Genomic DNA, 23,461 nt, shown 5'->3' with positions numbered 1-23,461 from the left:
CATCACGATTCATGATTTGCAGACACACACAGCTCTGCCGACGATCGACGTGCGGACCACATGCCCGTTTCTGGCTCACTCTTCTCCAGGTCATGAACAATCGCGCACCCACTCGCATCATTTGCCTTTCTCATTGTTTGATGCGACGAGGCATGGCATTTTGTATCTATATATATATATTTTATATCATCATCTCCGAGGTCGAGGAGAGGACACGGCGATAGGTTGCTGATAGCTTCAACTGGCAAAAGCCATCGAAGAAGAAGGTGAGTGGAAGATTTGATGGCTGGTAAACAAAGGTTTTGGTTCAGCGATGGCATTCCCCGTGAGCATGAAAAAGGAAGGTGTAAGCTTTGAATGAAAAAGGAAAGAAGGTAGATGCATACGCACGCCATCTGCTGCTTTCTTTCACGTGCTCACGCTCATCTGTGCTCATCAATTCTTGTCCAAAGTTTACTCTGAAAAATGAAAATATATTGCAGGATTACGGCTAGATCTCCAGCATTAATTCTTCCTCCGTGAAAGAAAGCTAAGAGGTAGATCAGCATCACCCATTGTATGGGCCGAATTGATCTAAGCCCATTACAAAATTGATTTGTGGATTGATATTATGTTATGAAATATCTCACTATGTAAAAGAATTTTTTAACTATTTATTTCGCAATTAAATAAAATTTATAATGCATTAATTAAGCTTAGATTTTAAATGCATGCTACTAGAATTGTCAATCGGACCAACCCATGATGAGGCGGGTCAATCCATGACAGATCTATCATATAACGGAGTGGAGCAGGCCAACCCATCAATTTAGCGGGTTGAAAAATCTTCAACCCAATCCAATTCAAAACGGGCCGCGGGTTAGACGGGCCAATCCACGGGTCTGTTAAAAAATAAAAAAATTTTAAAAATTTTAAATTTGAATTATAATTTAAATTGATTAAATTGAAAGTTTTAAGTTTGAATTATAATTTTTAAACTTGAATTTTAATTTAAATGGATCAAACTCACTAATTCATTAAGTTTTTTATTTTAATTTTAAAATTTAAAATAAATAAATAAATTTTTTTAATCCACGGGATCTAGTACTAGTGCTCCCGCTCTGGGCATGCATAGTCAAAGAGTCAGATCCGGCGAACTTGAGCCTGGATGAAGAAGATCCTCCAGTGGCGGTGCACATGAACTTGAGTGGTGGTCTAATTCACTCTTTTGATCGCCTAAACGTGATCCTTTTGCTGGTGGTCTCGCCAGGGATGAAGCCAGCTATGCCTATTGGAAAGGACCATTAGGAGGGTAGGGCGGGAGGACTCATAAGCTTGAATCCAAGTCCGTCGTGGGTCAATTCACGCAGGTTGCAGGCCAAAACAGATCAATCCATCTCAATCCATCTTAAAATGAATTGATAAAATTTCAACCCAATCTGTCTAAATTACTTGACGGGACGAATCAATCCGACGGACCTAATCCAACTTGACGGCTATACATGCCACTACGGGTGAACAACGGCAAGAACTTATCATCATCAATAAAAGCGATAATAAAAGCTTGGAGCATGACTGATTTATGCGGCCACGATTGACTTAAATGGTAATTAAAGTCTTACCGCAATAAGGAAATTCTGAAAGACTTCTTCTTTATTCATAACAATAAATTGAAATATATATTGCTCTGTAATACCATTAGAACATCATTCGAGTTGTGAGATATATAATCAGTTTGAAAATTAAAGGTTCTATGATCCATCTCTACCTGATTAGAATGAAGATGACGTGTAAAACGAGTACCCATTAGCTTGGATTAGGATGAGCTAGTCAAATGCTCCATCATTTTTGTTCTAGTGTCATTGTCACTTACTTATCATCAATTAGTATCTTAATTACATGTGAGACAAAAAGACATTAGGGGATGGGACAAGTTAGCTTCGATCCTACATCCCTATCTATCTATCTCTCATTTAATTTAATTCTATTCAGTTAGTTTCCCTCTCTCAAATTAAATATTGTTTTAACATGCATGATTTTCCGACACAGCACGTGCATGGGAAGGCCGGTACCAATGGCATAAATGTAATAATGCGGTTTTGCGACACAGTACATGATTGATTAATGGCTGCTCAACCACCGTGGTGAAATGTTATTGGACCAAAATAATTCGGCGTCGCGGCTCGGGTTTAATTTGAGGATAGAGACTAGAACTCTCTGACTCGATTAAAAATGGTGATTTCGATTAGGGTTTACCGGGAGGTGACGGGATTGAGGGCCTTGGTGAGGCCGTTGAAGGCGGTGCTGTAGCTTCGCGAAGTGAAGCCCAAGCAGCTAAGCAGGCCTTGCCTGTACGGCAGGAACGTCCGGCGCCTCATCTCCTCCGCCTGCGCGCGGCGAACAGTGTAATGCCTCTCGTGCGGCGACGGCGACGGAGACGCCGCAGGCGGACGCCGCCTCGTTGCAACCCCGTTCGTCGGCCTCTTCGAGGACCGTGGCTTGATCCGCTCTGCTGCGGGAGACGAAGCGACTGACGCCGGGGTTGAGGTGGCGGAGGTCGGAAATTCGGGCTTTGGTTTGGCGGACGGGGAGAAGGAGATCGAGCGCCAGAATTTATCCTTGTCTACGCCGGCCCCTCGCTCGCTCCCTTCGCTTTTGCTCCGGTGCAGGAGGAGATCTTTGAGAAAGATCCAACTCTTGGAGCTCCTTCCGCCGGAGGAGGTGGAAGAGGTGGAGGAGGAGCGGGAGGATGGCGCGGATTCCGGTGGCGTCGCCGCCGCCGCTTCTTTCGGGTCTTTGTCGAGAACTTCAAGCTCGTTCGCGTCTTCTTGCTTCTCCATCTTTTCCTCTTGCCACAGGAACCGAGGACTTCGAAGGGGGGACATGGATCTAGTCCTTCGGTGTAGGGATCTGCTCCGCGTCCTCATTCCTCGCCACCTTCCATCCTCCTCCTCCTCCTCCGCGGCCATCTCTCCTTCCTCCTCGTCGCGATCCGGCAGAGGCGCGAGGCGCTGGGGGCGAAGAAGGTGCGAGGAGATCCTCAAGGGGCGGATCTGGCCGTCGAGGAAAAGTTCATCTGCGGAGGTCATCGCGCCTCCGTTGATGCTACCGTCGAACTCGAAGGGGCCTGCTGACCATCCGTCGTCGACCGTGGTACGGGAAGGCGCGGCGTCGGAGGCGAAGGAATAAGGAGGGGAGGAGAGAACGTAGTGGACGGGGCTGGCGGGGCAGCTGAAGAAGTAGCCGCCACCGGACGCATCCGGACCAGCGCTGGAATTCGAGTTGCCATCGAGATCGCGCGCAGGGGAGCAGTCCAGGGATTCGCCATTGTTAGGGCTCCCGAGCTCCATCTCAGCTCCTCTTCGTTTCGAATCGCTCGAGAGGAGAAAATCACGGAAATTGATATAAATAGAAGCAGGACGAGCGACGACGGACGGAGGGAGGTTTGCGAAAGAAGCGCCGCAGTTTGCTATAAATAGCAAATCCGTTGCGGAATCGGTTTCAAATAACAATTTAATATTAAAAAAAAAACCAAGGAGAAGCTGGAGGTGTGACCGGGTCAGCAAAGGCTCGGGCTTGCTCGGTCCGGTTTATCACGGTCCGATTCGATGGCCGACCACGTTCTGTCTCTATTTCAGCCAGTTTATAGAGAGCGACCATGTAACCTTTCTTCCTAATTCAATGAACTGATTAATTGTTTCCAGATTATCATAAATACGAGAATCCAATGCAAATAATAATATGAATCTGATTGGTATCCGTCTTCTTCATTAGTTCATAGAATCACTTAACTCTTTCTTGCACAAATTATTAATGCAAATAATAATTATCTAGGGCTTCAGTACTGAAATTATTGCACAAATTTCGATCACAAAACGCAACCATAAGAACAAGTAATCCAAATCGCCTCATAAAAGATTAAGAGAAGTTGAATACTATGATTGCTCGTTGTTTATCAACATCAAGTCTACTTGATAAATCACTCTGACGTAATCGAATCTAAAAGGGTGAAACCATCTACTGCTCCATCTCAGAACCAGAGGCAGCAGCCTTCTTCTTGTTGAGTTCATTATGCTTCCTTGAGTACCTCAGGTTTCTAAGATACTTTGGATCCATCTGCAATATTATGAAAAAAAAAAACACGTTAACAGGAATCTACAAAATCAGATTTTCGGTTCAGAAGAAGGATGTTCGTTGAACGGTGTATAATTAGATAAGATGACCAAAATAAATAAACGGAAAAAGTGGGAATAAAAAAAACAACGGGGAAACAACTAAACTGGTGGAAAGAGTAGAAAGAAGAGAGATCAGTACCCCCTTTGTGGACGTGTGCCGGTGCTTCTTAGGCTTCTTGATCCCGTTCCTGTGAGCCTTGTACGACTGGTTGTGCGCCGTATGGTTCTTCGATTTCGCCATTTCTGAATCGAGAAGGTGAATATTGAAGGACGAACCTGCAGAAGCACAGCGTGACCTAGAACCAGTTCGTCGGCTAGATTTTATTGGGGCATTGGGCCACATACTGGGCTATCTTGTCATCGAGTTGGGCCTATAAATCTTAGCCTCACTTATATTTTGATATATAAATTTTGATTAATATACACAAAATGTTAATATTTTTCTTCAGAAAAATGTATTATCTCGAAAATTTTCTAATTTTTTTTTTACATTAAAAAGGTAAATATTATCATTCACATTATTCGTGGTTTTGAACAATGGAACAAAAGGCAACAATTTCTCGCTTGTTTAATGTCAATCTTCCAACACGTGTCCTTAGATTAGAATAGATGATTCGTATCCAACTTGTTTGAATTAGTAGCAAGATATCTGAAGTTCACTATCTTATTCTCATTCCTTTCATTGAATTCTATACAAATTCTACCTATATTTATGAGAGTACAAAATAGTGCTCCCGAAACCTAACTGAGTTGATTATAACACGGTAAAATTATAAAAAGAAGATAAGAATTCGAATCTTGACGAAGTCAGACAATATCTTCCTACGTCATCGTGCTCACAGATGGTCAAGTCTTCTAAGTCAAGTGCAATAAAATGAGCACCTAGAGATGATAAATGCTGAAAGAATCTTTCATTATAAACAAGCCCCTAACGTGTGGCTATTCATTTTCACTCTTACCAAACTGTATCTCAAGATAGTAAGAACTAAGTACAATCACATAATACACATTCTTCTCTTCTGCCTCCTCACTGCTTAAATATGTAAATTTTATTTTAATATACTTGAATAGAATGAAGCTCATGAATAGCGAGAAATTCTATCTGCTGAGAATGCTTATTTGTTTTCATCAAGCATTTCCAAATACCGCCAGACATGAAATTTTTGTCTCACAATGTGCTGTCGAAGATGGTAGACAGAACAAGCTCTTGTACAAACATGCTCCTTCTTGCTCTCTCTTTCTGATCCTTGTCAGTTAGGGATGGTTCGACCCTGAGGTTTGTAACGCGTTAATCAAATGGGTTAATGGAAAAACATTTAACGAACAAAAACTTGAAAACATTTAGAGAACGCCACATAATTCATTTGCTTAGTTTTATTGTCCCAGTAAACAAATAGAAAAGAAAATGGGAAGGCTACAACCATTATTAGACAAAGATCCTAATGTTTCAATTATTTTTTCCCAGATCTAAATTTGTCGAGAAGTTTGGTTTGCCCGTAAAAAGAGGTGCAAGCATATTTGGAGCAAATAACACTAAAGAATGCTCACAAGCATTTTTGGTTGTCTATCTTATGTTAACATAGATAACTAAGTAATGAAAATGCAAATTTGTCATGAATAATATTTGTTCTATATCATAACACATTTATTATCATAGAACTTTTAAACTACTTCAACAGCATACGACTGACACTCGCATTTGTAAACAGCAATTAACATTAGCCATAAATGTGACGCGGTTTGAATCTTTGCTAGGTTAGCTACAAAGAGAGATTTGATGTACCATAGAATGGTAACTTGTAGATATTTAATCAAATTTATACAACTAGGGATACGCCTAAAAAAGGAATCATCGTTTAATGAAGGTTCATTATATTGAAGCCCAGAAAGAATAGGCTAAATTTGTGTGCAAAAGGAAGCTATAGGTGGTCAATTAATTATGCAAGCAATGCACTTTACCACACAGCCATGTAACTTAACTAAAAAAATCTAGATCATTATACAGCAGCAGACTATAAAAAGATAATATGAGAAGGTCAAGAAATAGGGTAGTTACCTAAAACCAGTCAAGCCAACTGTATTAAAAATTCCATATGATGTCTGAGGCTGCATAGGCAACAATTTCAAACCCATCCCACAGAAAAAAAAATTAATCTTTTCTTATTCATATTTGAACTGACGAGTCAAGAGGATGAAAGCCAAGTATAGGATTATTAAAGCCAGCAAGAATAGGCCAAACTTGTGAATTGAAACAAAGAACTAATTGGTTGTCCATTTCACAGATGATCAATGTATTCTGCCACAAAATATGGAAAGAGGCGAAGTCTAAGGCTCCATAGGCAAAATTGTTCAAACCAACCCCACAAAACTCCTCACTTGAATCATTATTATTTTTATATTTACTAGATCAAAGAGATCTCCCTCAATCCCTTACACCTACAAATCTATCTGATTCAACCTAACCAATTATTGAATCTATTGATCACCATTGGACATCTCTATATCACCTCAACTTAGCATCTATCAGTTTCTTAAGCTACACCTAATTGCTCTTGGAGAATAGTATGTTTTTATTATTATTATTTTTTTGTTTTCAAGTAAGCCCACATCCTCTGCATTCTCATCTCAAGCAGAAGAATGGACGTGTACATATAAAATACTAATCTTTTACTGTATAATAAATGCTAATCAAAAGCAAGTATTCGGTTGGCACAAAAGTGATTCAACTGTATCACTGATTTTCATAAAGAGTAAATATTGATGAGTTAATCTGTACAATATTCTTGCATGAACCAATTTTAATTACCCAGTATTCTTTCGAGGGTGAACAATTCACAAGGTTAGGGGAATTTGGACTGTGAATTATTTTGTCCAAAAATAATTCCTAACTTAGAAAACCCTAGAATAATCACAATTTTTGCTACTAATTATGGAAATTGGCACCAACTGTGACACAATGGCTCAAAGACATTGACCAAGATTGCTAGGAATTCTACATTCATCATCCATGTGCTTCATTTGTTTAGCTTTTTGGTACTATTCACCCACCTGTAGAATTCAGGAAGACTTGCTATACATCACTCATTCACTAATAATAATGACCATCAGAGCAAGTTCTATAGATGATCTTGCCAACCATAGGACATAAGAATGAGAACTTCCTGATCATATAGTATTTTAAACTACTTTCCAGTATTACCTCCTTTATCATATCAATGTCACTACTAGAGTTTGGATTGTATTTGATAAGAAAAAAAACAAGAAGAACAATTGATGTCAATCCAAGCACAAACTACAAAAAAAAATAGCTGATAGCTTTCCACCAATTGCACATATATCACGAAATTGGAGTTCAATCAGAGAAATAGCATACCTCTCAACCAATTTTTCATCTGAATTATTGCCGGTAAGGATTCCTTCACTCAAAGATTCTGCTTGCGCGTCTTTTGATGATTCATCCAAAGGTAATGTGTAAAATAGCGATGATATAAATGGATCAGGTGCTGCTGGAGGAGGAACCATATGGGAAGATCCCCCTAGAAGAGCATGTAAATTGCCGTCTCTCAGATCCTTCCGTAATAGGGAAAGCATTGTATGAGAAGCTGATGATCCTTTATGATATTTTCTCCTACGTTGCATGTGATAGTAAATTAAGGAATTCGTAGAGAAGCAAAAGGTCAATTATTATCAAAATTCTCATCTGGAATAAAATATTCACTAGCAAATCATCCAGGATCTATTATGAAATATAGAATAAAAAATCCATAGCTAGTACATAGCATATGATTCCCCTATGATGCTTTTGCATCACAAACAATAAATAGAAGGAAGAATGTTGTAACCATATACTAGCAAATCATCAAGTAAAGCTGTATGAACCATAAGCACTGGGAGGTTGTGTTACGATTTAAAGTTATACTGGACCTTTCAAATTCCAACACTATAATTGAATATATAACAAAATAACTCATTTTTCTAGAAACAATCAGCGGAGAACAAAAAGGATATCTTGAAGATATTTCCATGTTGTGTCATCAAGTGTCCAACCAAGTCAACTCCTGCCCTAGCTGCACAAATAGGGCATACCTGCAAATGAAATATATCCCAACTTTCATCAACCCTAGTGAAAGTGAATCCAAAAAAAGCGCCAATAGAAAAAGAGGAGGTTGGTTCAACTGTTTGGTGCCAATAAACGATCATACATAGATAATACAAATAAAACCTAAAAAATTGTGTCACCCGAGGAAAAGAGATAATGATGTGCTACAACAACTCAGCAACCCTGCAACCACTCAGATAAAGAACAAAAGAAACAAAAAGAAGATTACTATTTCTGAATGTTTCTCTTAGCCATGCTTCTTCCCTAATCATCTCATATATCTGAATAGAAATACTTTTAGAAGTTCCTGCTATCATCAACCTTTTCCGGTCTTCTTTTTGTTCACTTGCTATATTAAGGTTTCCTATCTAAATCATTTGAATCTCCTTGTTATTGCATTTTCAATTTTTGGCAAGTAACACTATATATGAAGCATATCAAATCAAATTTACATCTAAAAATTTCCTTTTTGTGGGAATTCAGCTAGCAGAATTCAACAGTCTCTTCCAGACGCACATCCTCATTGTATCCATCCTGTTTGTAAGATTACTCTGTACAATGTAATTGTTATTAGTCCAAATCACGAAAAAAAATATTGTTGCAGCAACTAGAAGTGACCTAGGTTTAATTTTGTACCTTGAATTTTAACAACACTAGGCTACTACTTTGATCTCCAGTACTTAAAGAGGTTAACATCATTATACAAACAAGACTCTCGTAGAATAGTAGCATAATTATACAAGATATAAGGGGAACTCCTCGCTACAGTTATTTCTTGGTAAATCACTAAGCAAAAATATGAGTTTTAAGGAAAAATTGAACCCATAAAACATTGAGATGTTATGACCTATTTACTGACTGATTTGAATTGAACTTATTTTAAATCTGAAATTTCATTTATAGGTTGATTGAATCTGTTTAGAGCTAGATCAATTAGTTGGCAGCCAAAGGAAGGAGATGAAATGAAAATCTGATTCAATTTGATTTGATTGAACTTTGAAGTAGGACCTTTCACCTCTTCTTGTTGTTGTTGTGAACTTCTGATCATAAGAAATGTTGGGAGACTACAGTTCTTATTCAGAGTTGAAGAATGTTATAATCTGATTTCCTAACCGGTTAGGTATCTTGAGATAGGTGATCAAGGAAGGGATTCAGTGCGTTAGGAAGTGTGTGGAAGTATGGTGTTAAAAAAAAAGAAGTATTTTTACAAGTGAGATATAATTGATTGACCGTAAAATGGATGCTTAATTTTGTGTATAAGTTGTTTGAGCAAAGTCTCGATGTATACTTGAAGGTATAAGAGGTAAAGGGAAACTAAAAAAAACTTTAGTTGTGATTTAAATATCAATAATGATATAGCTTAGCATAATGAAAAATAAGATCCATATTCCAAATTGCTGATTGCATAACATTTTGAAAAAAATAGGACAAGAAATGGCAGGTCAAACAGTATAATGGGCTTGATATGTGAGCATTACAATCCTAATCATAACAAACTCAGATTCCAAATAAAAGATCACCGATAGTGCATCTATAGCAATTACGTTACTCATGGACGCGATGTAAATGAAATACCACCAAAATGGATGGTTAGCAGATGCTCTGAACAGCATCAAGAATCCAGAAAAGAAATCTTATGATCTACATATATACAAAAAGACACCAAAGAACAAATTAAATAGCATAATTTGAAATGTGAGGATTGAATATGAACACAGCAAAAGGATCAGAGAAACAATCTCTAGAATCTCTAATTGGTGGTGACTGCTCAAATTTTGAGATTTCAGTAGAAGTCTAGCAAAAGAATAGGAGGATTGAGAGAGATGTCTTATGCAGAATAGATGGTGGAAATGGAAATGAGTGTCAAGTGATCTTTGTAATCGTAAAGTACCTCTAAGACTAAAAGAAAAATTTTACAAAACAACAATTAGACTTGCTATGTTATATGAAGTTGAATGTTGGGTTATAACTCGAGCACATGAGCAGAAGATTAGAGTTGCAGAGATGAATTTGTTAAGGTAGATGTGCAGACATATAAAGATAGACAAAATAAGAAATAAAAATATTAGAGAGAAAGTCAAAGTTGTACTTATTGAGGAAAAACTCCAGGAGACATGTTTAAAATGATATGAGCATGTATGTAGACGACCAATAGATGCTCCAATTAAGCAATATGAAACTATGACAAATGTCCACATCAAACGCGAAAGAGGAATATCAAAGAAGACATAATTAGCAATAATAAAACTAGATAAAATTTATTTAAATATAAATGATGATATAATAGAGGATAAAATTCAATGGGGTAGAAGGATCAATATAGCCGACCCCACCTAATGAAATAAGGCTCGGTTGTTGTTGTTGTTGTTGTTGTTGTTGTTGTTGTTGTAGAAGGCGAGAAATAGGGTGGAGTATAGAAAAAAAATACTAAAATGGATTAATATTGGACAAAAATCAAAAGGGCATCCATTATTTTCAGTATCATAAAAAAGAATGCTCTATGTTGAAAAAAATATCAAAAGGGCATCCTATCCTATTTTCATAGTAGGTATGAGGAGCAAAACTACTTCAATGTAGGTCAAAATTGCTCTAACATTAATCAAAACTGGTCTAATATTAGTTAAAACTACTTGTTAAATTACCATTAGGCAAAATTGCTCCAATTTGGTCAAAACTACTCTAAAACTAACACTATTATAACAATTTTGACCCAAACTACTATAAGATGGAGCAATTTAACCAAAACTGCTTGGACTAATTTTAGCCAAAACTGCTATAACATATAGCAATTTTGACTAAAACTACTATAATGGCATTGGAATAAAGGTATTTTTGGATGAAAAATAGGATGGAACACCGATATTTTTTCAACATGGGACACCCACGATGACGAAAATAAGGGATGCTGTTTTGATTTTTGCCCATTAAAATTATATTTATTGCATTGGAAGCAACAAGCAAATAAACAACTCTCGACAACATGTTTGAAGACCAGACAGACAAATAAAATTAGTCACTAAGAGAAATCACATCATAGAATTTGTCCAAATAAACTAAAACCACCTACAAAAAATAATGATGTAAAAGGATATCCTACTAGAATCTAGTCTTGCAAGAAGCATAGTCATCGACGACATCATGATGTGGACGACTGCATAAAAGAAATCAGAATGAGTATTTTCCCACTTCTAGTGCAACAATATGATGGCTCTCAATACAAAGGCAACATCCTATAATGGGTACTCTAGTTGGAGATTATTCAGTAAATTGATGATCATTTATAGTGTATGAAATCAGAAAGCATAAGTCTGTTCCCAATGTTGGTCACAGAAGATAGTAGAATCAAGACTTACCGCGATCTTAAGGAACAAAACATTGTAAGTTTTAATAAATAGAATCAGCATTTGAATTAAGATTTCACCATTCAAAGCAACACCAGGAAGTTTCCATGAAAAATACTGTATTTCAGAGAATCATCTATCATATTTATTAACACCCTGTAATCTTCATAATTTACAAGCTAAAAGCAACTAATATAGTAAAAACACCAAAAGGAAGAGAAGGAAACCTTGCAAACAACACCACCAAATAACAATTTTCAACCAAAAATCAAGATAGGAAACTAAAAGGCAATCATAAAATCCAAGGTGTGGGAAGGACGGTGGTACCACATTCCTACCCTCCGCAGGGTGCTCCTCATCGATGTGACAGCAGAGGCCGACGATATCGAAATCCTCGAAGCAGAATGGGCAGGGATACTCCGCGCGGAGATCATCTTCACCGCCATCGAGCTCCTCAAACCCAAGAAACAGATCTACAGAAAAAAAAACAACCGATCAGGAATAACTTCGGCCAACAGCACAACGATCATGAATCCAGGAACCACCGTACCTCTCCAGCTGCGAAAATTTGGATCTCGGGACGCGTCGACGTAACGCGACTGCAGCGCGGCCTGGTGGCGCTTCGACGCGGCTGCGGATAACCGACTCCACGCATCGTATTCCATGGTTGATCGATCGCCTCCCAATTCCTTTTTCACCCTAAGATCCTGGTGCCAATTCCGCCACCGAGAACTGCGTTCGAAGCCCCACCACCCACAGCACGAAAAAGACGAGAGAGATGGGGAAGAGAAAGAGGAACGGAAGAGAAGCGAAGCGAAGGCGGAGATTTTTAATTTTCCTTTTTTTAATTAAAAATTATTTTGGCAAAAGGGGCAACCGCCGACCGACCGGCGTTCCCGATTCCACGTCGTATTTGGACATAAATTATGGAATCCCATTGCAATTCCCTTTCTTTCTTACCCGCTTCCCTGAGCATGGGCCCACCATTTTCTGTTCGTTTCGTTCGTAGTCTTTTCCTTATCGGGTTTGAAATTTTATTTAAATAGTCTGTTTTTTAAAAAAAAATCTTTAAAATTTTTTATATTCAAGGAAGAATGCCAGAAATAAAAGGTTGTGACATGAAAATAAAAATAATTGCAATTTTACGTAAATATAGGGAATACATCATGCATCATGATTAATGTATAAGACAAGAAAACAAGTATATAGATAAAGCCATTAGGCACGTAAGTTAATATAAAACCGCCCTAAACTATCGACAGAGATGAATGCTAATGGAATTAACAAGGCGAGGAGGAGGAAGACGCATTGTTCCTTCAGGAGTGACAGCCAGCCTCGCAACGTCTATCAATCAAAGTCCCCTACAGCGAAGGAAGATAGGGACGCTTTTTAAGCACCCCGTATTCATTTTTGTTGCTCGGTTCCTCTACCAGAGACTTCTCTTCGCACCGGTCAAGCACGAGTCTCCAAGCTATCAGAAAGAGGCCAATCTTGACCTCAGATACCCATCAGAGCAGGACACAGGTGCTGCTGGAAAGAGGTTTAAGTGTTGATGGAAGGGATTGGGGAAAAGTTAACTCAAAGTGGATGATTTCTTCTTATTCTCCCACTCTGCTACTAACCACTGTTTTTTTCTGCTTTGTGTGCGTTGATAAAAAGACGTCACTGCTTAAACCAAAAGCAAAGGGAAAATTGTCTGCAAAGTTACCATCATCGTCGACCAAATCCACCGACACCCAACAAGAAAGGAAATAAAAAACGAGCAAACGGCTAAATAAATGAACGATGAGACTAAATATACTGTTTTGCGAAGGTATATCAGAGGACTTCTTCCCAATCTTCAACGCATTGGACGAACTGAATAGAGAAGACACGAAAGAGAAGGGTATACAATGTTAAGCAGCTGTAGATTATCCAAACCAGGAGCACAAAATCGTTTCTTTTACACATCAAAAATTGCAAACATTAGAAGAAGTTCGAATGGGCAAGAGCAATAGGCAAATGAGTAACATTTCATTTAGTATATGCAACAAAATGAATTATAGGTATCCCTTTTATTCATCAAAGCAATAGCCAAACTGAAAGATCGCCTCGCACCAAAATAGTGGAGAGCAACGAATAAGGTAAAAAGAGAAAGAACAAAAAACAACTTCGAGTTGTGCGTGCATCATTAAACCCGGAGAGTAAGAATCAGACAATGGAGGTGCTTTAGATGAGGATTTACGGTGAGAAGTAGAAGGGAAATGTAGAGAGCTTAGTACCGAATGCGGCGGGGCAGAAGCTGTGCAAACGTCAAATGGCTGCGAAACCGTAGAGGTCGTAGGGCGCCCAGAGGTGGTCGAGCGGGCAAGGTTGGTTTGAGTCGAGCCGCAACCAAGGCTTGCCCTTGCCGCTCCAATGGAGGAGGCTCACTGGCCCCGGGTGGAGATTCCGGCAGCTGCCGTTCACGTTGTCTCCGCCGAGCCCGTGCTGGTTCCACCTGTGCTCGATAGGAGCCACTTGACCTGCAAATACAAGGAGGAAGGGAGGCAGCGACCCCAGCTCGTAGATTCGCCCTGCTCCACCAGACGTGGCGCCCCTCTTCTGCACCTCCATCCATCGTTCTATCCGCCGCGTGTACCCGGCGCGCCGCCACCGAAGAAGGTCAATCACCATCACTCCGGTGTTGAAGTAACAAGGTCGGCGGCCTGAAAATGTGGCTGCGAGGCGCCTGTTAGACCAGAATCTGTCGGTGAAGTATTTGGTGAAGTTGGCCTGGCAGTACTCCGGCGCACCCACGGCCCTCGATCCCAATCCCTTCCGCCACAGCTTGGAGATGTCATCCACCACCACCAGGTCGGAGTCGAGGTAGATCACACGGCTAACGCACCGCTCAAGAATGTCCGCCAGATAGATACGCGCGTAGTTAAGGGGCTGATCCAGGGCCTGCCTCACCGACGTCGAAATCAGCCAGCGGACGCGGTCGGGATCGAAGTAATACGTCTTGAAGCGGAGTCCTGGGAAGGCCGAGCGCACCACCGACTCCAGACCCATCTCCACAACCAAGAAATGAAAAAAAACGCTCTCTGGGCACCGGGCGTGCGTCAGCAGCGAGTGAACAGCCGCGATCGAGCCCCGTAGGTACTCCTCATCGAGGGTGATTGCGACATGGACCAGCGAGGAATCGCAGACGGAGCTTCCATTAGCAGACGGGGGCTCGCAGTCGGCGGCATTGTAAAACCAGGGCGCTTGCCGGAAGGAGAACCCTTTGGTTTCGACAGCGGAGGCGGCTAGCTGGTGGTTGTACCCACCGCCAGGAAACCGTAGGTACTGGGAGGACCGAATGGCCTCAGCCGGGGGGAACGACTGGAGCGAAGGGGCCAACAACACCATCACGATGGCAGCGGAGCACAAGCCGGAGAGGCGGACGACCCATCGTAGAGTTCCTCCACCCCGGCGGCTTCCCCCGCCCCAGCCCTTCCGCCGCCGACGCCGCCGAGTCTTGAAATCGAAGCTATCAGCGAGGCGGGCAAGCGCCGACACAAGAAGGAACACTACGGCGCCTTTGATCCCCGCCAGTGCGAAACGGAGGAGAGGCGATTCCGCTACCGACCGCGATCCACAAGGGTTTGCGCTCCCGAGCGCGAAAGCTTGGTGTTGAAGCAATCGCCAGCGAAGAAAAGCGCGCTGAACCCTAGAAGCGAGGGCGAAGAATCCATCGAGGCCAAGGAAGCGAAGGAAGCTCTGCCTTGAGTTCATTCTCCTTCCTCCGCCGCCGCTCCTCCCTCCCTATCTCGATCATATTGTCTCTTTCTTGGTGTGACAGCGCAGCGGCCACCGCGTTGGGGATTGACAGGGCGGACGAGCGACTCCAAACTTCCATAAAAATAGCACAAAAATAAATAGTCAGATATTAATAAAAATGCCCCTCTTAAATTGGATATCCATTGAAAATGTCCCTCTTAAATTCGAGATCACTTGAAACTTGCCAATTAATATTCACCGAATTAAAAAATTATTTATAATAATTTATTAAATAAATAAATTTAAATATATATATATATATTTAATTTATTAATATTTATAAAAAATATTCGTTAATAAATAAGGTTCTGAATAATATTTATAAATAAAATTTTTATTAATATATTAAATAAAAAATTTTAAAATAAATAAATAAGTTCAGTGGCACTATTATTGCCAGACAACATAAGTGGGTCAATGATGTTTACAATTGCGAATTAATTATGTTTAGAAGTGACGTTCAAGCATGGAAAGAGTTTTTTATATATAAAAAAACAGCTATATTTATTTAAATTCACTTAATTGGGCATAGGCATTAACTGCTGACCTGGATAAAAAAAAATTAAAAGTACTACTATATTTAATAAATCTATTTAATTTTATTAAAAATATAAACCCTAATACTTTTATATACAATTTATTTTACCAACTTTATAAAAATAATTAAATTTAATCAAAAACACTTTAATATAATTAAAATTACTTTTAAATTATTATAACAGTTACTTAAATAGTTAATATAATATTGTAATAATTATTCTAAAATTATAAAAGGATTTTATCTAATTAATATGATTTTAATTAAGTTTAAATTTTTTTTGATAAATTGATTATATATATATATATAAGTGTTTATTTTTAAGTAAGTTGAATAAAAAATTTATTTTATCATGTTATAGAAGGTACTCTATGATTGGTATAATAGTGTTGAAATAAGATGGAACTCCTTTTAACTTTATTTCGAGAGAAAAATAGCCTTTTGATTTTTTGATAATTTTTGTTTTTTATATTATTTTTGTCCTAATTTTGAACGGGCTGATCGTTTGTTCGTACAATTAATAGACCTGAGCCATATTTGTATCTGGCCCGCGAATCAAAACACAATAAGTATTGGGTCTTTGCCTTTTCGACCACTACAGGCCCACCTTTGCTTCCAAACAAGCGTGAGCATCTCGAAGACTTTGTGTCGACCACAATAGAATAAATCAAGAAATATAATAATTTTGTTGATAATTTAAGTTATGATTCGATTAATTTTAAACGTATTTGGATCGCCCTGAATGAGATTTGAATGATTGCCTAGGAAATTCGTCCCCCCCCCCCCCCCCCCCCCCCCCCCCCCCCCCCCCCCCCCCTCTTTTTTTTTTCACCATAACTCATGAGACAAGAAATATAATAATTCTTGTTTCTAGTTCCATGGTAAAATATTTAAGAAGACAAAAAAATCATAATTTAAATTTTAAATATTCTAAATTATGTCTAAATTGTATTTTAAATTTACATGATACGTAAATCAGGAGAAAAGCCGTTTATTTTCAAGATTAGTATTAAAAAAAATACAACAACTCCTTGTAAAGTTATGATTGTATTTGATGACACGAAGAGATAATTGAGATCAATGAAGTTTTTAATTGTATATTATATTGTAATATAAAAAAATAAAGGGCCTAAATATGGGGTATTGTTAGGGGCCAAACAATTTAAATACACTAAGACAAAAACCTTATCAATTTGTAAATGAAACAAAGATCTGTAACCTTCATTAGCATATTCGTAAGGACTTACACCCAGACCCTTTTAAGGCATAGGTAATATAGTACACCATCATTCTCTATTTATATGAAATATGAGTAAAAGCAACACGTTTTCGGAGTATGATTGAGTTGCTTAGTATAATATAAATTTATTGAAATGGATAAAGGTCGATTCGAGATAATGTCCTCACCGTAAGGCAAACTATAACTTTATTATTTATCTTCTCATATGTAATTGTGAAGCTGACATAAGACCGTTAGATGGTGAATCATACCTTTTTGCATTAAGGAAAAGCAACACAATGAATCAATACTATCGTACCTGTCAAAGCTTAAGAGTTTAATTATGCTCGTTGACCTTACACATGGGGAAATTTGAAAGACTAAAAGCCGGTATATATAACTCTCAGACCCACCCCAAGATCACTTTTAACGTTAGATATTAATATAATTAATGTTGTAAATAAATTAAATTACTGACTGTTGTAAATAATATAATGTGAGAGTACTGCCTAGTGGTTAATACAATCCTTCTTTTTCGACGAGGAAAAGGAAAATGATCACTTAATCGCCAAATCCAAGATCAATTTTCAATTGAAAATTCATAGAAGATCCATACATTTCCGGAGGAGAATTGAAGAATGAATGCCAATACATATATATGATCAGTGAGCAAGAGTAATTAATTGGCGGATCCTGAGGCAGGGAGGAGGCCGGGGATGAAGGGTACGCCGGTCTGAGGAAGCCAGGTATCGCCCTGGATGAATCGCGTCACGGTGAACTTTTGGGCGTGGGCGAGATCGACGTTCTTCACTCCTCTCCATTTTACTCTCTGGCTCTTGTCGGCGCCGGGGCCACGGTTGTCGATCTCGGTGTAGAAGCAAGTGTTGAGGCCGAAGTCCCCGAACCACGGCAGCCAGCCCTGGGGGTTGATCAGGTCGTCCAGCTGCGACTGCATCACGAAGGTCCTGGAGTACTCCTTCCATGGGCGGCCCAGGAAGGTGGGAAGCTTGTTGCGGAAGGGGAAGTATTCTGGGTCAGCGCTGATGGTGCAGTTGTGCAGGATGATGGCGCCGGTGGATCGTCGGTCCTTGCGCCCCTGCGCAGTCACGATGTTCTGCTGGTTGTCCAAAGGCTTCCGGGCCAAGATGAGGCAGTTCTGGAAGATGGAGGCGGAGTCGCCGAAGATGAAGTCGATGGTGCCGGTGATGGTGCATTCGCGGTAGAACTGACGGTGGGTGTGCACGTACAAGGTGTCCTGGTACCCGTCGAGCCTCACGTTGTAGAATACGGACATGTCGGACTGCACTCGCAGCGCCACGGCTTGGTGCTTCGCTGCTCCTGCTGAGTTCTCGATCCATAGGTCCTTGGCGATGAATCCATCTCCGATCACAGCTGCATCGATAATTAATTTGTATTTATTGTGTGATTTATTTGTTTTTAACCGTGAATTAAGTGTCTGTTTATAAGCATACCGACGGTGGCAGTTCTGAAGGTGCTGACGCCGTCGATGAAGTTGAGGCCGCCGGTGATCTTGGTCTTGGTTGGCCCGTCGCCGACCATCATTATGTTGGTATGGCTCCGGTTGACCTGGACCTGCTCATTGTACACACCTTCCTTGATGTAGATAACCACGTTCTTGGTGCTGTTCTTGGGAGCGAGTAGCAAGGCCTCGCCGATGGTCTTGGCGTCGCCGGAGCCATCCTGGGCCACTGTAATATCGGGCTTCAGCTCCGCCGGACTCATCTGAAGAAGCCTTCGCTTGCCGCCAGATACCCACGAAGGGAACGACTCGCCATCGACTGCAAGGAGCTTGCGATTGAAGCCCTCGAGGTTGAACTTGTCGAGTGCATCTCCGAAGTTGGTGACGATGGCGAGAATGTTGCTGGTGAGCTCGGCGGAGCTGTTAAGCGCCTTGCGCATGGATGCGGCGGCATCCGTGTCGGCGTCCTGGAACCCGTCGAGGCACGTCTCCTGGTACGTGATGGTGGCACTGATCCACACCTTGAGGTCGTCGATGAACTTGTCGATCTTCTCCATGGAGAAGTCGTCGAGGCGGTCGACCGAGCTGCGGAGGTCGTCGATAGCGTAGTCCAGCAGTTCGCGGCAGTTCTCGAGGGCCTCGGAGGTGCGCGGGTCCTTGGCGGCCTCCTGAAGCGTGGAGGAGTGGTCGAAGGCCTTCTTGATGTGGTCAATGGTGACATTGAAAACCAGATTGACGAGGTCCTTGGGCTCGGTGTTGTTGCCGGCGACGGAGGACAGAGTGGTCTCGCAAGTCTGCTGGTAGTCGGTGGGCCGGCAGAACTCCTGGATGTTCTTCTGCGAGGTGGACAGCTCGGCCACCTGTGGCCGAGACGAATCATCGCCATGGCGGCTGGAGACGGTGACGACGCCGACGGTGGCAACACAGGCCACCAGGACCACGACGGCAGAGATTACGAGAATGACGGCCTTCCCCATGATAAATTAAGTACGTATTCTCCAACTAGTTATCTATCTAAGGCTTGTCAATTAATTGATCGATAGTCCCCCTCCAATCAAGAGATTATTGAAGAACGGAAGGGGGATTTATTCTAATGGAGATGGTGATGAAAGGAATGGGGAAGACCCCGAAGGCAGGATGATGGAGAAGGAGTGGGCGGAGGCGTTATATAGCGAAGGGACGAAGGGGTGTTCGTGGTCGTGAAGGGAGAGCCATTGAGACCCAACCGAAACAGACGGTTGATAAAGCATCCAAGACCAAATTGTACGCTGCGCCATACAACAAGCTTTCCAGGCGACCGTTAGTTCGGCATCCTAAATTTAGACAAGTATTCCTTTCGTCAACGAATTTACGAGTTCATTATTATAGAATAGATTTATTAAAGTGAATAAAAGTCAATAATTATAAAATTTTAATTTAGTTTTATTATTTTATTATTATTTTATCATTATTAGCTTCACCAAAGACAGTAGTATATATGTAGGTACGCAAATAAGGTACGATGAGAAAATATTGATGTCCCAGTTTCTGGGAGACTGGATTCGAATATAAATCTAATTTAGGATCGGGAAACCATTAATTAACTATAAATAACCTCGAATAGATCTAATATTTTGGCTATAAAAATTTTGATACTCTCATTCTTCATGGTACGTTGATAATTTTTTACATAAATCATCATATTTTATACAGGAGCACTGTATATAGTTTTTATATATCCCAATAATTTTTTATAATTTAAACAATTAGGAAATCCTTAATCATATTTTACTGTTTTTATATCTTAATAATCATACATTTCATCTAAATTTCGACTTTCAATGTGTTTTTAAGTACAAGTATTTGAATGATTATCTACTTTTTATATTTAATTTTTAAAAGCTTATTAATGTTTCATTTTTAAATAAAGTAAGTAATTTTCAAGAAAATTCTAAAAATCCATTCTTACAAGATTTTTTAAAAATAATTTTTTGAAACAGATTTATAAAAACAAAGTGTGTGTATATATATATATAAATCGGTATTTAATTTATAGACAGATTTTATTCAAATCATTTTTTATATGATCAAATATTTTTTGAAAATGATTTTTAAAAATAAAATTTTAACACAGAGTTGTAAAAAAAATATTTTTTTTGAAAATAAAATGTTTTAAACATATTTATAAAAACTGCTTTATATAAATCTTATATTATTCATATGTACATTGATTTTTAAAAACCTATTTTTACAAAACAGTTCTTTATAATTCTGGGTTTTTAACTAAAATTTTTATTCACTGATTAACAACTGTGTTATTTAACACTTATCTTAAGGATTAACTGAAAATTTAATAATGTGCCAACTATTATTATTATTATGTAAGTTGAATTGTAACGCAAGCAATCATATTTGTTCTTGGCAGAAATCTTATCAAAGAGCTATACTGTTAAAACCTTCTTCTAGCTCACTCGGAACCGGAAGGAGACAGTGGCTCTTGTTGGTTATGGTTTTCCCCAACAATTTCGGCGTTGGATATATGCATGCGTATCTACCGTCTCCTATTCTGTATGCATCAATGGGGCTATGCATGGATATTTTCATGGGAAGCGAGGATTACGCCAAGGTGATCCATTATCCCCTTGCTTTTTGGCTTATGCCTTGAAGTTTTCTCTAGGAAATTGCAGGTGGTGGCAAGCAGACCCGGTTTTCATTATCATCCCATGTGTGGGGAGGTGGGGATTACCCACTTGGCATATGCGGATGACCTACTATTATTTGCTAGGGCGGACCATTCTTCCTTATTGGAGATCTCTCAATGTTTGTCGGATTTCGGTGACATGGCGGGTCTTCGGGCGAACCTTATGAAGTCCAACATTTATATGGTGGGAGTAGATGATCGAGGCAAAGCGGACCTTCTTCGTCTTACGGGTTTTTGTGAGGGTACGTTCCCCTTCCGGTATCTTGGTGTGCCTTTGGCGGCGGCGAAACTTCGAGTGGCTAATTATACACCATTGCTTGATGCGGTGCGGCGTAAGATTGGAGGATGGCCCAAACACACTCTGTCTTATGCGGGCCGGCTTGAGCTAGTACGATCGGTGCTCCAAGGGGTGGAATGTTATTGGCTCTCTATCCTTCTGGTTCCGAGTGGGGTGGTGGACAAGATTTATAGTATATGTCGCTCATTTGTTTGGTCTTCTAAGCATCCGGTTATCTCATGGGCTACATTATGCCTCCCGAAGGAGGACGGCGGTTATGGATTGCGGGATCTTCATGCGTGGAACTCGGCATTGCTATGCCGAGCTCTTATGGAATTTGGGAATGACATGCGGAATCCCTTTGGGTAAGATGGATATATCAACATTATTTGAAAACATCTGACAAGTGGCATTGGCAGGTGCGGCCATCTGATTCACCATTGATGAAGAAGCTGGGCCAAATTCGGGATGGCATCTTGCAGCGAACAGCGGGCGTGCAGGAGGCTAAGGAGCTGCTGGACCGGTGGTTTGCAGTTGGGTCCTTCTAGCTACTGTGGTGAGCAGCAACGAGCATGTTGGAGAGTGCAAGGTGCAGCTCCACGGAGCAAGGCACAGGTGCACGCATGCAGCCCAATGCAGCAGAATAGCTATGTGCAGGCAGCTGGGACAGCGTGTGTGTAGGTGGCGCAACAGAATAGGTGCAACGCAGGTGCAGTCCATTCAGGCAGTGCACTGCATGGGGCACACGGTGGGCAGCAGCATGTGCAGTGTGTGGACAGGATGGTGCAGGGGCTCATGGTGTGGCCTATCAGAACACCATGGGGCCACTGATTGGCTTCGGGCGGGTGGACCGGGCAGTAATCTCGCAGGTGCATATGGAGCAGAAGCGACGCAGGGCCAACTTGGTTTTGGGTGTGCAGGAGATCCTCCTTGGGTGATCAGTGATGCCCCATGGTGTGGGCCGCCAGCGCACCATGGGGAAACTGGCACTGGGCGGACACTGCACTCCGGCAAACGGGCAGGAGCGAGGCTTGGCGTATGGATTTTTTCAGCCACGAGGCACTATGGTCTCCGTGGGCGGCTGCGGTGTGGCGGGTGAGCATTATGCCTAAGCACCGTTTCACTTATTGGCTAGCGGCACATGGGAGACTACGCACTGCGGATCGCATGCCGTATGTCCCGATGAAGGAGTGTACATTATGCCATTTAGCGGAAGAGTCAAATGCTCACATCTTCTTTCGCTGCTCCTTCACTAGGCGACTATGGGACATGGTACGAAGCTGGCTTCACATTCGACCACAGATTTACACGATGCCTCGGCTTTTCCATGCTTTTCGACCACGAGCTGCGTGGAAGGGGATGGGTGCGAAAGGCTAGGGATTTGGCTATTTCATGTATGATCTTTCTTGTTTGGCAGGCTCGCAATCGAGCTCGTTTTGAGGGTCGTGAGTCTTGTATTGAGAGGTTGTTCCTCAAAATACAGACTCATGTTCATCGATTTGTAGGAGCATAGCTTCTGTACTTTTATTTTCTATTCCATCTATACATATTTACCTTTCCCAAAAAAAAAAAAAACCTTCTTCTAACTTTTTTTTTCTCATGACGTGACATAGTCAATCATGAAAAAAATAATGTGTTAGAGGATTAAACAAGAGTTACTCGATGAGGTCCTTCAAATAGAAAGACCTCAAATAGAAAGAATGAATGATAAAAAACGAAATAAAAAGAGCTATGTGAGATAGTATGATCCCTATGATCCTTTTAAGTTCTATATATAGGGAGAGAAGCTCAAAAAATATATCTCCAAGGGAGAAAATCAAAGAGAAGCACCTCCCTAGGGTTCCCTTATAACCACCATATCTCTTTGTATTAATAACCACTGTTGCATCC

The 23,461-nt window shown here is 40.6% G+C and overlaps 5 protein-coding genes across 6 annotated transcripts; all 5 read right to left on the bottom strand.

The window, feature by feature from the left end:
- Positions 1-2,076: 2,076 nt before the first annotated feature.
- On the bottom strand, positions 2,077-3,402 carry LOC141825489 (uncharacterized). The gene has a single exon (XM_074712872.1). The coding sequence runs from the start codon at positions 3,327-3,329 to the stop codon at positions 2,232-2,234; it is 1,098 nt and encodes a 365-aa protein (XP_074568973.1). The 5' UTR covers positions 3,330-3,402; the 3' UTR covers positions 2,077-2,231.
- Positions 3,403-3,805: 403 nt separating this feature from the next.
- Positions 3,806-4,454, bottom strand: LOC141825443 (large ribosomal subunit protein eL29z-like). Its single transcript, XM_074712825.1, has 2 exons — positions 4,294-4,454; positions 3,806-4,095 (listed from the first exon to the last, which is right to left on the bottom strand). Exons 1-2 carry the CDS (start codon positions 4,393-4,395, stop codon positions 3,997-3,999), a joined length of 201 nt encoding a protein of 66 aa, XP_074568926.1. The 5' UTR covers positions 4,396-4,454; the 3' UTR covers positions 3,806-3,996.
- A 596-nt stretch (positions 4,455-5,050) lies between these two features.
- LOC141825255 (protein DEHYDRATION-INDUCED 19 homolog 2-like) lies at positions 5,051-12,419 on the bottom strand. 2 transcript variants are annotated; one of them, XM_074712641.1, is made up of 5 exons: positions 12,145-12,419; positions 11,925-12,067; positions 8,163-8,240; positions 7,528-7,793; positions 5,051-5,425 (listed from the first exon to the last, which is right to left on the bottom strand). In XM_074712641.1, exons 1-5 carry the CDS (start codon positions 12,257-12,259, stop codon positions 5,323-5,325), a joined length of 705 nt encoding a protein of 234 aa, XP_074568742.1. In that variant the 5' UTR covers positions 12,260-12,419; the 3' UTR covers positions 5,051-5,322. The 2 variants fall into 2 exon arrangements, with proteins under 2 accessions (XP_074568742.1, XP_074568741.1); XM_074712640.1 differs by having other exon boundaries at positions 11,922-12,067; positions 12,145-12,416.
- A 1,169-nt stretch (positions 12,420-13,588) lies between these two features.
- LOC141823512 (putative galacturonosyltransferase-like 7) lies at positions 13,589-15,384 on the bottom strand. The gene has a single exon (XM_074710803.1). It carries the CDS (start codon positions 15,330-15,332, stop codon positions 13,887-13,889), a length of 1,446 nt encoding a protein of 481 aa, XP_074566904.1. The 5' UTR covers positions 15,333-15,384; the 3' UTR covers positions 13,589-13,886.
- A 2,429-nt stretch (positions 15,385-17,813) lies between these two features.
- Positions 17,814-19,591, bottom strand: LOC141823079 (putative pectinesterase/pectinesterase inhibitor 28). The gene is made up of 2 exons (XM_074710350.1): positions 18,607-19,591; positions 17,814-18,526 (listed from the first exon to the last, which is right to left on the bottom strand). Exons 1-2 carry the CDS (start codon positions 19,589-19,591, stop codon positions 17,814-17,816), a joined length of 1,698 nt encoding a protein of 565 aa, XP_074566451.1.
- Between the last annotated feature and the right edge of the window lie 3,870 nt (positions 19,592-23,461).

Source organism: Curcuma longa, chromosome 3 (assembly GCF_044706935.1).
Source record: "Curcuma longa cultivar G26 ecotype Majalengka, Jawa Barat chromosome 3, ITB_CL_G26_1.1, whole genome shotgun sequence".
Taxonomy (NCBI): Eukaryota; Viridiplantae; Streptophyta; class Magnoliopsida; order Zingiberales; family Zingiberaceae; genus Curcuma; species Curcuma longa.
Note: the sequence above shows the minus strand (reverse complement) of the source record. Positions and strands in the feature narration are given on the sequence as shown.